This window comes from Lissotriton vulgaris, unplaced genomic scaffold, assembly GCF_964263255.1.
Source record: "Lissotriton vulgaris unplaced genomic scaffold, aLisVul1.2 SCAFFOLD_453, whole genome shotgun sequence".
NCBI lineage: Eukaryota > Metazoa > Chordata > Amphibia > Caudata > Salamandridae > Lissotriton > Lissotriton vulgaris.
The window spans coordinates 728,275-743,425 of record NW_028254176.1 but is presented as its reverse complement, the minus strand read 5'-3'; the positions used below and the strand labels follow the sequence as shown (position 1 = coordinate 743,425).

The 15,151-nt window shown below is 40.4% G+C and overlaps 1 protein-coding gene across 1 annotated transcript in view; it reads left to right on the top strand.

The window, feature by feature from the left end:
• The window catches only part of LOC147659653 (tetraspanin-4-like), a 425,072-nt gene that overhangs the window by 363,745 nt on the left and 46,176 nt on the right, over window positions 1-15,151 (top strand). Inside the window, exons 5-6 of the mRNA XM_086951575.1 lie at window positions 9,935-10,066; window positions 13,568-13,651. Of these exons, the coding sequence (XP_086807701.1) occupies window positions 9,935-10,066; window positions 13,568-13,651 (216 nt within the window). The remainder of the gene's footprint in view (window positions 1-9,934; window positions 10,067-13,567; window positions 13,652-15,151) is intronic.

Below are 15,151 nucleotides of genomic sequence, written 5' to 3'. Positions count from 1 at the left end.
AGACCTGTAGGACAGCAGAAGTGCTTTGTATGGCTCTCCAGTGTACACAGAAGTGATTGGTGGAATGCATGGATAAATTACTCAAGCCATGCCCCAGTCCATAGTTGTTTTGCACACCAGTTTGGACCCGGCCACAGGCAAATCAGTCTTGACCCTGCATGATTCGTTAGCTGTAGCTAGCTGGATGGCAATGAATTCTCTCAAACTGAACATAGAGAAAACATAATTTGACATTATATGGACTTTGACCTGGACTATAAGCCTATGATTGCTGGTCAAGCAGGTAAACTTTCCTCGACTTGGTTCTTACTACTTAAAATTCTGCAAAATATTCTTTCCTTTCTCCCTGCTTCCAGTCCCCAGACAGTTATCCAAGCTACACTCTCAGGTTACCATAACTATTGCTACTCCTTGGATCCCCAGCTTATTAATTCACGGCTACAAGTCATCCAAAATTCTGCAGCACATCTGGCTTTGCAACTTCCTTACCAATCCTTTTCATCTGCGACTCTTTCTAGGCTATACTAGCCACCAATTACTAAGAGAATTGTTTTAAAACAAATGTACCTTAGTTTCAGGGCATGCACACTACTGGCCTAAGTATCTACAGAATAAGGGCCTTATTTTCGAGAAAGTAATGCAGTGCGGTGCCACAAGACATTTGGCTGCGCCATGCTGCGTTACTTTCAGAGCACAGGGATTCGTCATATTTACAACAATATGACAGATCCCTATGCTCTCCTCTGCGGTGGTGTACCATTGACCATTCTGCAGCACGCATAGAAAGAGGAAAAACGAGGAGAAAAAAAATATCTCTCATCATTGCACCTCTTTACGCTTCCCCTGGGGAGGCATAGGATTCTGACACATTGCCAGTTTTACTAAATGTTGTAAATTTGGGAATGTGTTAGAATCCGTGGGGATCACTGACATAATATCGAGGGACAGAATATCGACCATCAAGAATATCGTTGAAAAAATATCGACAGACAAAATATCGAGTTTCTATCTACAAACAGGTAAGTACAAAAATATCGAGTTAAAAATATCGTTTACTAAAATATAGTTTTTAAAAAATATCGACTTTACTAAAAACAATGTTACATTAAATTAATATTAAAAATTAATTACTAAAATATACTTAAAAATACTTAAATTAACTTATAATAATAAAATAATTAATGAAAGTTAAAAAAAATGTTTTATTCATATTTGTTAAAACATATATATATAGTAACAAAATATAATTAAATAATAGCCAATATTATTAACGTACAATAACAAAAGTGTAAAAATTACTATTCCCACTCCAAAGAGTGCAAGCGTAGGGAAAGCGTTGGATAGCGTAGGGGTTAAAATTACTATTCTCACTCCAGTGGGTGCAACAGTAGGGAAAGCGTTGGATAGCGTAGGGGTAAAAATTAATATTCCCACTCCAGTGGGTGCAACAGTAGGGAAAGCGTTGGATAGCGTAAGGGTAAAAATTACTATTCCCACTCCAAAGAGTGCAACAGTAGGAAAAGTGTTGGATAGCGTAAGGGTAAAAATTACTATTCCCACTCCAAAGAGTGCAACAGTAGGGAAAGCGTTGGATAGCGTAGGGGTTAAAATTACTATTCCCACTCCAGTGAGTGCAACAGTAGGGAAAGGGTTGGATAGCGTAGGGGTTTAAATTACTATTCCCACTCCAGTGGGTGCAACAGTAGGGAAAGCGTTGGATAGCGTAGGGGTTAAAATTACTATTCCCACTCCAAAGAGTGCAACAGTAGGGAAAGCGTTGGATAGCGTAGGGGTTAAAATGACTATTCCCACTCCAGTGGGTGCAACAGTAGGGAAAGCGTTGGATAGCGTAGGGGTTAAAATTACTATTCCCACTCCAGTGGGTGCAACAGTAGGGAAAGCGTTGGATAGCGTAGGGGTTAAAATTACTATTCCCACTCCAAAGAGTGCAACAGTAGGGAAAGCGTTGGATAGAGTAGGGGTTAAAATTACTATTCCCACTCCGGTGGGTGCAACAGTAGGGAAAGCTTTGGATAGCGTAAGGGTTAAAATTACTATTCCCACTCCAGAGAATACAACATTAGGGAAAGTAAATACTTCATATATTATTTAAAAATTTAAAAATGAATATCTATTAATAATTAAATAAAAATTATTAAAACATTTATATAATATAATAATTAATATATTAGAATTACTAATTAACAATAAATATTTCAATTGATCACCTATTAATACAAATTAATTAAAAATTAACAATTAGTTATTTAATAATTAAAAATTATTTAACAATTATTTCCAATAAAATAAATTTAAATACATTTAATCATTTAATTAATTATTAATAAATTACTTCCCACCCTATTCCCATATAAACCCACAACCCGCTGCAGAAAATAAATTATTAAAATTAACATAATTAACAATTAATCAATTAAATTTAATTAATTGGCTAATAAAAAGTTTATAATTACCCATAAATACTTTAATATTTAATTCTAAATAAATACCAATAAATAATTTTACATATTTAATTAATTGTAATTTAATTACTTCCCACCCAAATCCCCTATAAACCCACAACCCGCTACAGAAAATAAATTAGTAAAATTTACATAATTACCAATTAATCAATTAATTAAAATTAATTACCAATTAAAATTTAGTTAATTAACAAATATAAATTAACAATTAATTAAAAATTAATATCAATAAATAAATTTACACATTTAATTAATTATAATTAAATTACTTCCCACCCTATTCCCCTATAAACCCACAACCCGCTACAAAATTAAATTACGCAATAATTATAAAAACAAAATTCATTAATTAAAATTAATTATAGCATAAATACACACTTTTCACACATATTATAACATAAAAATACACTATAAAAAATTAGATATTATTAAAAAATCGATATTTTTAACTATCTATATTATATACTTCGCTATTTTAACTTTCTATATTTTCAACAGTCGATATTACATCACTTACCTTAAAAACAATATTTTGGTTATCTATATTCTGTCCTGTCGATATTTTGTCCAGTCTATATTTAAAACTCGATATTATGTCCAATCGATATTTTGGACTCGATATTATGTCTGTGCACCAATCCGTGGGTGTTGTTTGGGAAAGCCCACAGCAGCAGCCATGGCACGAACCTTTCACGCAAAATGCTGCGTGAAAAGTGGCCGCATTTACAAGGACATGAAAAGCTACGCAGGGTGGCTTTACATGGTTTTATAAATATGGAGCAACAAACAGTGCCACTGGTGCGTCAAAAAAAGTGACGCACTGGCGGCGCACGGGGCTTGTAAATATGCCCCTAAATGTCTACACTAGCTGGTGGCTGAGCCTTCTCTGTGTTAGCACCAAGATTCTAGTACTCTCTTCCTTTGCATTTGCGTTTGATTGACCAACTTTTGCCTTTTTACAAGGCTTTGAAAGCCTGACTTTTTTCTCAATAACTCCTGCTGTTCTTCTCTTTCGCTCGATTTTCCAACCCAACACTATAGCGCCAGGACACCATAGTGGTAATTGTCATGCTTTACATATAGCTTTTACATTACGTTATATGATATCCCTACATACATTTGAATAACATCTCTGGTAAATGGGAAGATAAAGGCCTACCCTGCCCCATGCTTGCAACTAGGGACACAGACCGGTAACTTCAGTACTCTGTATCTGGTCAAAGAAGTAAACAGATGCCTGGGATCTAAAAGTGGCAAAGATGCATAGAAGGGCTAATTGATTCCAGAAAGGAATATGGGGCTATAATCCCAGGATGGATGGATGTGTTGACAAGTAGGCACTATCAAATCACCCAGTTCACCAGCCACAAGAAAAACTCAGGGCCTTGCAGCAGTGAAAACTCATGTTAGAGGAGAAACTACCCACCTCTTCTAAAGCCAGTCTCTGCATGTGGAATATCACCAGATGCTGGGGACAAGCTACAAATTCTATTCTGAGTAACGGACCACTATTAAATGTGTTGTAGAATGATGAATGGAGTAAAGTGGTGAACAGAACTGGAGAACTGAAAGAAGAGTGTGAAGAAGCAAAGTATCATCGTCTGGGAAACTGCAGTCAAACTGCGATCGGATTGTTGTGACGACTAGACGGTGTGCTGGTACCACGTAGAGATGCAAAAAGATTAGCGAGGTTGGTCCTTTTCTAACAAGTCCCATCCTACATCCTTTTGACTTTCCAGGATGGAAATCCATTGAGGACATGTCTAACTCAGGACTTCGAATTTCACTCCAAAGTATGGTGCCCCATAGGTCAAAAGTGGGTGGGAGGTTCAACATACTTTAGCTCTTTGTGGAAAATCTGCGAAAGGCGCTATATTATCAAGCTCGACTAGAATACTAGCAGCATCTCTAGCATAATGAACATCTGGTAGCTCATGAAGGCACTGAGTTGAACCAGAGTCAAGATGATCCACCAGCTCTCCTTAGGCGGCTGCGGCTTCCCTCCCTTTGCTGCATCTGCAAAGCCCACAGGTTTCACCCTTGACCAAACACGTCCATATGATTGTGAAGACACTTACTGTAGGGCATTCCCTATATCTGGCTGGTGTCAAAACTTAGGTGCATGCCCTGGTTACTTTCAGGGTCGCCTTTGGGAAGCACTATCATTTCCAGAATCATCCAGTCTTCCCTTGCTGCAACCCGACAAACATTTGACACTAGGAAATCCGACCAGAGAACTCCAGACATGATAGAGAACTAGTGTCTTCTCATACATGCAAGATAACATACTCTTAAACGCCTGTGAGCACTTATCTACAAAACAAAAAGCCACCTGACCTGCATACTGCACATAAACTGAATATCTATGTGATTCAGCTGCACATGTAGGGTTCTTATACATTTTTGCTGCTTTTACCAGGAACCGGAAAGGTGTTTTTATTGCTATTTTAATCTTTGTTTTATATCTTTTAATGTTGTGAACTGTGTTATATTGTTTGTTGTGCTGTGCTCAGAAGCCTTCGTTTAGCAACCCCACTGTAAACAATGGATAACACCACAAATATGTATATAAATAAATGCTACACCAAAATGCCTTGTGCTGGTGAAGAGAAGAGCATAGAACAAGAAGCCATCAGATAAGTTTAGACTTCATGCTGTCAATCCCAATGTAACCGAGAAGAAAAGAAAACCTCTCAAGCCAAGTAAATACACTATGGTTGATGGTTGCAACCAACTTGGACCGAGCCAAATAGGGTAAATGGAGGCAGAAAAAAAGGGCACAAGTCTGGAGACTATCTGATGCCCATGGTTTCATCTCGAACAAAAGAGGCCACTGGCCATCTGTACCTAAAACTTTTACTTCCTTGATCCATCCATTTTTCTTATGGTAAGGTCCTAGAGCGTAATTAGCAGATCACACATTTGTAATCAGCATAGTATCATTTAAACTGTTTAGGAAAGATGGTACACAACCTAGCCAGGATCTGATCATGTACACCTTTGCATTGCCCCCTTATAGCCACAGAGGTTGCTCTGAGATGGTAGATGCACCCATGCGCTGCTCTATGAGTGATAGTATATCCCAGACTGCGCTGACCCACAAGGTAACTTGCTAGAGTTTGCCAAGACATCCATAGTAAATGTTGGCTCTAAATAGGAATTCTGGCTATGTGGATCCTGATTGGCTTGTGGGAGACTTTAAACCAGGCTTTTGTCCTGGACTGAAGGGTGGGCTATGACAGTCTCAGTCACATGTTTAAACAATCAATTATTAATATTAACATTGAAATACTTGAAAAAATGTTTTGCGGTTACCATATCGGCTATATGTACTTTGTCTACTTGCAGTATTCATTTTATTAACCAAAAAGTGTGCATTTTGACAAAAAATGCTGCACGTAGCAACAGAACAGTACCTAAGGACATGCACATGCATGATGTAAAGATGTAGATTTGACGGTGCATGGCGAGTGGTGGAATTGAACTAAAAACTGACTAGACAGAGTAGTGACATTACCCAATAGATTAGGCAGAATGCTGAAAGTACACATACCAATACATTTACATTACGGGGCGCTGGGGAGATTCAGGAGTGTACAGGTGAACAGATAAGAGTTAGTTGAGGTCATCTTCCAATTTTAGCAGGTGGGACTTTAAGGCAAGGTTGAAAGGGAGATAAAGAGTAATTTAGCAATGAGTCTATTTGGTAGGTATAAAGTGGGTGGGGTGAGTGAAAATGTGAGTAAGCCCATGGGGGCTTTGGGGAAACAAGTACATTTTCGTTGGCTAAGCAAAGGTTGCATGGAGGGCAACATATCTGGCAGAATTGGCGATAGGCAGCCGGGAGACAAAGTGTGTAGTGCTTTGAATAGTAATATTGGTAGTTTGCATATACCTCTTTTTTTGCAGATAATAGTCGATTTGTTGATGACTGCGGGATGTGTGTGTCTGGGAAGACTGTAACTAGTACTTGTCACTGTTTAGAACTTTATCCAGAAGTAAGATGGAGCATTGAGGGAGGCCACCTAGCAGCTTATTGCAATAATCTAGCTTGTCCAGAAAAAGCACTGAGCCTGGGGACATATATAGGAAATATTGAGCACTTGATATCTGACAGCATTAACTCGATGTAATAAAGGATTCCAAGCGAATGAGTGGGTTGAATTGTTCACAAAGGTTACTGACTAAATGTGTAGGAGTGGGAGTGTCAGGGGAGAAGATAATATGCATTGGAAGATGCATAGGTACAAATTGGGAAGTAAAGTAGACGAATTTGGTCTTAGCAGAGTTAAGGATAAGAGAGGGAATAGCTGTCCAATATCAAATTACCATGAGGCAATCAGAGATTTTGGATTGGAGATCAGAAGTGAAAGTTGAGCCGGAGAATAATGTTTGTGTTGTGTTAAAGATGATAAAAGAAGCTAAAGGGAATACGGTGAAGTCTCTAAGAGAGGTGGAATAGAGAGAGAAAAGTAGAAGTCCACGAGACAAGCCACAGGAAAGGGTTGGAATTAGAGAGTAGAGAATACCATGAGGCATGCATACAAAAAAAGTGATCCGAAGTATAGGGGGAAAAACAACAATTCAGTTCTAGGTTGTGATTCCTGAGTGTAGTGTTGTACTGAGTGCTGAATGTAGAAAATAGGGTAGGTTGGTCAACGGTAGGAATTGTGACAGAAAGGCCAAGGAGTCTTTGTCTAGATGACAGTGAAATTAAAAAACCCCAAAAATAGTCTGAACAGAGATTGGTATCTCAAAGTTGGCGGATCTTTTTGGGTGCCTAAATGATTAAAAAGTGTTCAGGTGTAGGGAGGGAAGGAATTGTGACTGAAAATAGGCTCTGACAAAAAGTAAGCACTGCCCATTGTGAAATCATTGCTGCTTTACAAGTTACCCCCTCGAGGTGAGGTGTACCTTCAAAAGTGGCCACTGTCAAGAAAGGACGCCAATAGTCAAATTTGTACACTGCACATGTAGTTTGATATAACATTACCCAATTTATATAATGGCAAAATCCCCATTTCCAGCTTGTTATAGTCAGGTGTGCTGTATATACCTAATGCGATGACATCTCAAAATGATTTATAGTTTTCCAAATGTAATGTGTCTGCATTTAAATAAAGGTAATGCATGGTTTCAACAGAAAATGGATCAGTCGTGTATAGTGATTGACTTTTGAGAAGTACTTATCAGTAACAAGTACAACATTTGCACCTCATTAGGCAATCAGGTATGGGTCCAATGTCACTTTCCTTTCTGGTGGCTTGTGTTAGAGAATCAGCGTTATCTTTTACATTCCCTTACCTTTCTTTTTTTATGTTTAGAAAGCTTTATTGAAATATATATAGAAAACAAGGTACAGAAATACAATAAAGAGAATAAAAACTAATCTCAATGGTAACAACAAATGCTAATACTTAATACTTCATACATTGCAAAAAAATAAAACCAATATGAAAAGAAAACGAAGTCAAAGAGTACCATAGTAAAAATAGCATTTTTGTTTTTTTTACTGTTTGAGCTAGAAAGACAGAAAAAAGGAAGGAAAAGAAAGAATTCCCTTACCTTTCTGATCTTGATACAGTATCGGTTCTGATTTAGTGTCGGTCTTGCCTTCTTCCATGGCCCTTCTCTGCCATTTTAGTATTTTAACTCACTTCGCTTGTGAGCACTGCTGCTTTCTATTATGTTTGAGTTCTACAGAGCTGAGCCAGGTTGAGGTAACAATGTGAAAAGCATACCTGCAGTCTGTTGCCGAGGTTCTGCGCCCTCCTTCCTGTGCTATAAAGGTATATATGTTTTGGCTAATATGTGTGTTGACTCTTAAGTAACTGAATGTAGCAAAAGTTTAACGACAGTGGCTTTTTCGAGGCATTCCATATCATAATGGAAAGATCCGCAGGACTAGGAAAAAAAGTGAATCCAAAGAAACAGCGCTTAAAATAATTTTTCTGGTTGTCTCTTTTATGATTAGATTTATTCAGTGAACATAATTAAGTTACATCAGCAATGTAGCCAGTAAAAATTAATACATTACAGAAACTCGATTGTATGCCTTCGACGCTAACCAGTTAAATAAATAGCATGTCTAACATGAGACAGTGACATTGTGTGCTCAAGGAAAGGGCGTTTGCGCCAAGAAAGATCTTTAAAGTAATATTAATAAGCCAATGGGCAAATATATATAAATAAATGCACAAATAAAATGCTTTTAGCAAAAATGTTTTGAAAAGAAAAGTAGATCTACAGACCAACAAAGATCCATGCACAATGAAGCAATAGAGCAAAAGAGAACTCCTGCCAGGAACTCAATCCCTTTTATAAAGATTTGAACACATGCTATGCAGAAAAATATTGCAACATTTTAAAATACATAACTTTTGTTAGCAAGGGAACTAGGAAACTAGAATTATTACTTCAAATTAAACACATTTCTCTGTTTTTCATCTGGATGCTTATTGGATTTCTGTTACTACGTGAACATTCATTATTAATGTAACCTTATCACCAGAAACACAAAATTAACTTGAAAATGCACTGCATAAATGTATGTCTTTGCACATCATTCCTTCGTGCACATAACATAGAGATGGCGACTTCATAATAGACCATGCAAACCTTCACTCCTGTTCACGGAGTTTTAGTATTAAAAAGTTACATCTTGTTAGCCACACAAAAAATAGAGACAAGCGAGACTAGCATTTGGAAATTAATTCACATTATTTTTCTGTTGTGCAGAGAAACTCGTGCACGTTGATTTGCTGTGCATGTTTTAATGGCCTACTGTATGCAGCTAAAAAATGATGTCAAGTACATTTATACATCTGTTAATTACCTTTCTCAGTTTAAATGGTAGTATTATACCTAAGATGGCTTTTGATTTTATGACCAGAATAATGGTTTTAAGCAGGATCTGTACTTTAAACCTGAATTTAGCTGCAAGCCCATGCACATCAGCAGCCATCTTGAAAGTAGCTTTCTCTAAGAGAGCAGTTTTATGATCAGTCATGGACGAGGCCAAAGCATGTGAGTTTTGGCTTATAGGACTGACTGACGGTGAAGCTGTTTTACCATAGATACTCTACATTGCAGTTCCACGGTGTTCACAACTTATGCAAACTGAGCTTAATGTGGCAAATGAATGTGCTTTCCAAACCTAAAATCCTAAGATCTTTGAAGTAGGAGAAGGAGTGGTTGGCATGGACTCTATTTGTCTCTGGAAGCTCTTAGATAGTGACTTGGTTCCAGCAACATGATCTCCGTCTATAGATGGGTCTAGTGCTATTATCTGGTGCATGTTGATTACTGCATGCTGTAATGTGTGTTTGTGGGAGTACCTGGAGTTCATATGGCTGGTTTTAAGTTGATAGGCTGTTGCAGGTTCAAACTTGATTTTGAAAAGAGTGTTTCCTTAAGAAAATGTGACCTTTTTCCTAACTTTCTTGCTACAGTTCAGGTGCTGCGGGGTATCCAACTACACAGACTGGTTCGAGGTGTACAATGCCACCCGCGTGCCAGACTTCTGCTGCCTGGAGTTCAGTGACAACTGCGGCCTACACTCCCCAGGGACCTGGTGGAAAGCCGTAAGTATTGCTCTTCCATGTGTCGCAATCTAGCATGGTGACAGAGTTGAGTTTAACAGTGAGTTTAGCACGTGTTTAGTCATTGATTTGCCTTTACACATTGCTAACAACTTTTGACTTTGTGAGAGTGAAAAGCAGTTTCCAAATACTACCCAAATAGAAGGAAATATTTAATCTGTTTAAAGCCACATGGCAAGGTCCAGTCACCAGTTACCATCCGCATTCACCCCAGAACGGCACATGTCACAAGGTAATACATGCAGCAGGAATACGGGCCCAGAAGAGATAGACCACAGTTTGAATTGGTGTAATTACGAAGCTGCACTCAGTGCTTAATTTGAGCCAGTGGTTTCCGGTGCTCGGCACTGGCACTTAATTGCCAACACTGGCACCTGTGACTGTTGCCACAAGGTGGCGCTGTCTGGAATGACCACAACAGCAGTCAATTATTAATTAAATATCCAATAAAATGACTATTACCTACAAGCCATTCCTATAGCTTTGGGGGCCTGGAATAGTCTGAAGTGTCACACTTGTTGGAGTGTGATGGTTATTAGTTGTCTTTGTACTGTCATTGGCAGCGCTGGCAGGGGCAATGCGTGGTCCAACCTGCAGTGGCCTACTCAGGAGAGCCCTGGCACCTATTTTTTTGTACAAATTAAGCACTGCTCTAACTCTTCCTGCAGAAGTCAGAGAAAGGCCCAGCGTTAAAGGGCTTGTGTGTAGACCTGCTGCTGCCTCTGATGGATGCCCAAATCAAAGTGGACAATGGAACCAGCAGAGAGGGACTCGAGGCTGAATGGCGAGGAGACTCGTCTCCGCTCTCATCAATTGCGACGATGCATAGCACTGCGAAAGCAATGGCAGCCTAGGCATGCATAAAAAAATAGAAATACAGGACTTCCGTTTTTAGATGTTTTTATGGAGCATATTATAAGAGGATACCGGGCACTTATTCCCAAAATAAACATTAACATCCTTTCCTGAGCCAGGGTCCTGCAGATCCTTTAGGAGCTACATTGGTTTATGGGAATGTCTTAAGGTAATATTGACAACAAAATCTGGAGCATGCTCAGAATACCTCAGTGGAGCACGAGGTACAGTTAATGCAGCTCAATAATGCAACTGCAGATGTACAGAGCAAGTGTCTGCATGCACTGTTACAATTTATTGTAGGAGACAGTGAGAGGGATGGCAATCAAAGGGAGAGACCTCTCCTCTGCAGTCGTTGCTATCATGACTGCAAATTATACATTTTAATATTAAATAATATATCTTATGCATACTGTGGTAAAAAAATCCACCACCATGCGAGGTTTTTTATTGTTGCAGGTTAAGGTGAGGGAAAGGTGGTTTCCGGGGTGTTGACATGGAAAATGTGTGGTAAACTCACACTCTTAACTCTGTGGTATATTCACAAACAATACGCCAAACCGTTGCATCTTAAATTACTCCACAAATTGTTGCAACTGCGAACCCATGTGGGAATAGGAATTGAATAAACTTACATTTTATAGGGGTGGGGATTTCTCCAGGGAAATGCGTTTTCCATGAATAGAACAAAAAACAAAAATTGTGACATGTAATGTACGTAATACTTTGTGGATTGCCTGCCAAGCAGACAATCTGCTTTAGTAAGTATAGAGGAAAAGCAAGAGCAGAGGAATAGATTTTTGTAAATTTCCATCTAGGTAACACATCAATTCCAAATGCAGAAGGAAACCTACAGGAGTAGATTTCAGGTTTTTGACAGGGCATTGTGCATCAAGCCCCTAGCTCTAGAACAGTATTCTCAGGTGATGGTGAGTGCATGATCTGGGGACGGAAGAGAGGAGGTAGGTCTGACGGAAAGGTGCTTGATCCGCACTGTGCACCTTCTCACACATCCAAGGCGTTGGCCTTGAAGTAGAGGGGATTTTTCAATGAAATGTAACAGAGCGATGCGTTGCATAAAATCCAATGCAGTATTGTTGGAAACACACTGCAATGTTACAATGTAACCCTACTTAATTGAGGGGGTAGAGGAGCCTAGTTGATGTTGTCTCCCTGAAAGGGGTTCTTTGTTTGCTCTTAGTGAGCCCAAAAAACTTAGAGGGCGTTTTTTTTTTCTGGATGAAGACTTCATAGGCATGGGCGGAAGGAGCTTCTCCAGCATTAGTTGGGTATCAGAACAGCCCAAGATAAAGGTCAAAAGTTTAAACCCCACCCAGTTTGAACCAGTATTGAACTGGCGATGATTGGACATATTACATTGGTTACTCAGGGGCATATTATCAAGGGGGTTTATCTCTGTTTTTTTGGCTTTAAAAGCCAAGAAAGCGGAGATAAAATTATCTCCCTATTACCTAGCTGCCACTAACACCAGTTAGCGACAGCTAGTAGGAGATAACGACCATCTTGGGCCCCACTTTGCATGTCAGTGATATTTATCACTAATGAGATGCAAAGTGGGCGTGCCAAGATGTTAGCGACTGAAAACATTCGCTAACATCGCTATCTCCTATTACCAACTTTTGGAGATATTCGCGCTAAGCGGGAATATCTCCAAAAGCTAACACCTGCCCTGAGCAGTTCTTAGCCATGTTATCCAATGGGAGGTGGATAACATGGCTAAGAGCATTAGCTCGCTAATGCATGAATATCGCTGACTTTTCAGCGATATTCATGGTTTGCGGCGATTTTTACCGCATTTGCGTTAAACCTTGGTAATACCAAGGTTTATTTGCGGTAAAAATCGCCGCAGCACTGCGGTAAATTTTTGTCTCTAACCAAGCAATAGCGATAATTATCGCTATTGCTTGGTAATATGCCCCTCAGTCTCCATCTTGGTTTTCAGTCCCGCTGTTGATGTTTTTTGTCTTCAGAGAATTAACAAGCAGTTCTCCCTGATTTATGTCGAGCATGAAAACAACTGAAAGGAGAGAATGTATATTTATAGTTTTTATTGGCTTTCAGAGACGCTGGCACATTGGTAGGTGCTGCCTGATGGATATTTAACTGTTAGCACCAGGGGTGGATTGGGAACCGAAAGCAGCCCTGACAAAAATGTTCAAATGTGGTATATATATATATATATATATATATATATATATATATATATATATATATATATATATATATATATATATATATATATATATATATCTCTCTCTCTCTCTCTCTCTCTCTCTCTCTCTCCCTCCCTCCCTCCCTCCCTCCCTCCCTGCCTGCCTGCCTGCCTGCCTGCCTGCCTGCCCTCTGTGCCTTCTGCCATAAAACCCAGGAAAGTGGAAACACAGGTAAGGACCGTGGGCCTTCAAAAACTGGTTTCCAATGATTCTAACCGCCCAGGAAAATGTCTGAAGGAATAAGCAACCAATCCAGCCCTGGTGCACTTAGGCCACGTGGGAGCTGCTGGCCTCTCAGACTGTGATGATGTCATCTCTGGTCTCTCAGTACCTCACTGCTAGGCCCACCCAAGTCTTCGCCTTTCTCTCTAACATTGCTTTCCTCTCTTTGCAGCCTTGCTACGAGACAATAAAAACGTGGCTGCATGAGAACCTGGTGGCACTCGGCATTTTTGGCATCTGCACAGCCCTGGTCCAGGTAGGTTATGACTCAAGACCTCACTATGTCAGGCCCTATTAATAATGGCACTTAAACTCCTCAGGGCACTCGGTTCCCCCCACAAGAGCATAGGCTAAGCTCCTCACTGTAACTCAGGTTTGTATAGACAGAGGACCTCACCAATAGGTCTTACTTAGCATAGATTTTGTCTGTGAAATGTTTTATGATGTGTAGTGGTCCCACAGCCTGATTATAACCATTGTCCAGGCATAGCCTGATTTCCAGTTTTCACTGTTAGGAAAACTTCCATAGTCTGACTTCTTATTTCCACAGTGAACACTAACCTCCTCTCCTCCCCCACCCAATCAGATTCCAGGCACTCACTGTGAAAGGTTTTCAGCCACAGTCTTACTAAGGGGCATATTAACAAGCGGCAGCGATAATTATTGCTGGCCGCTCCTAGCACCAGTTTCCCTATCACCGGCTATCTCTGGAATTCGTCGCCAAGCTATCGCTGTAATTACAACGCTTAGCGCATTGGCGATGAAAATTCCAGCGATAGCAGGGAAATGTCTCAATATCGCTGAAAAACCAGCGATGTTCCCAGCAAAACAGCGATGACCTTGCTGATACGACCCTGTGGTCGTAACCCCACATTCCACCTCCGATGCAAAGTATGCCTAACACTGGATTTTAGCAGACGTTAAAATCCAGCGTTAATGGCCGGTTAGTGTGATTTTGTTTATCGCTACACCGGGCGTGGCATTGCTGTAAATATCGCAAAGCTGCCTTCGCGATCTTTTCCCATGTAGTCCATTGAGGCACGCCTACTTTGCATCTCACTAACGATGCGATGCAAACAGGTGCTAAATCACGGAAACACGCACTAGCGTGTCCTTGCTAATATTGCTCCACCTTGAATCAGGCGCCTAATAAATCTCAAGCCCTGTTTAAAATTGTCAGGGACATGTCCCACCCTGTGTGTGTGGCTAACACGGTCCCCGCGTCGCAGGCCCTGTGCGACTCCCTGGCGGGTGCTTTTGAAGAGAAGACTGCTAAGATCTTAGAGGGCCTAAAAAACCCCCTGCCCGCTGCTGCTCTCGGCTTGGGAGCTCCGGTTAGCCCGCTCAGCCGACCCCGGCCAGTTGGTCTTAGCCCTGGCTTGGGAGCTCCGAACGGGTTATCCAGTCGACCCCAGCCGACTGACTCTGCTCTCTTATTAGGAGCCCTCGATTTGGGAGCTCCGGTTGGCCTGCCCAGTCGACCCCAGACGGGTGCCTCTGGCCCTGGTCTGGGAGCTCCGGACAGTTCACCCAGTCGACCCCAGCCGAGCGTCCCAGTTTCTAGCTTGGGAGCTCCGGACATTTCTTCCAGTCGACCCCAACTAAAACTTTTTCCCCGTCCCTCTTTTGAGGAATTCTGTAGTCTGGCAAACACGGTGTCCTCTGGCTCTCCGCTTGATCCACTGCCTCCCAAATTTTGGAAGGTTTTCCAGGTGGAACTCTTTCAACCTTTGTATTCCATCTGCCTCCAGTCCTT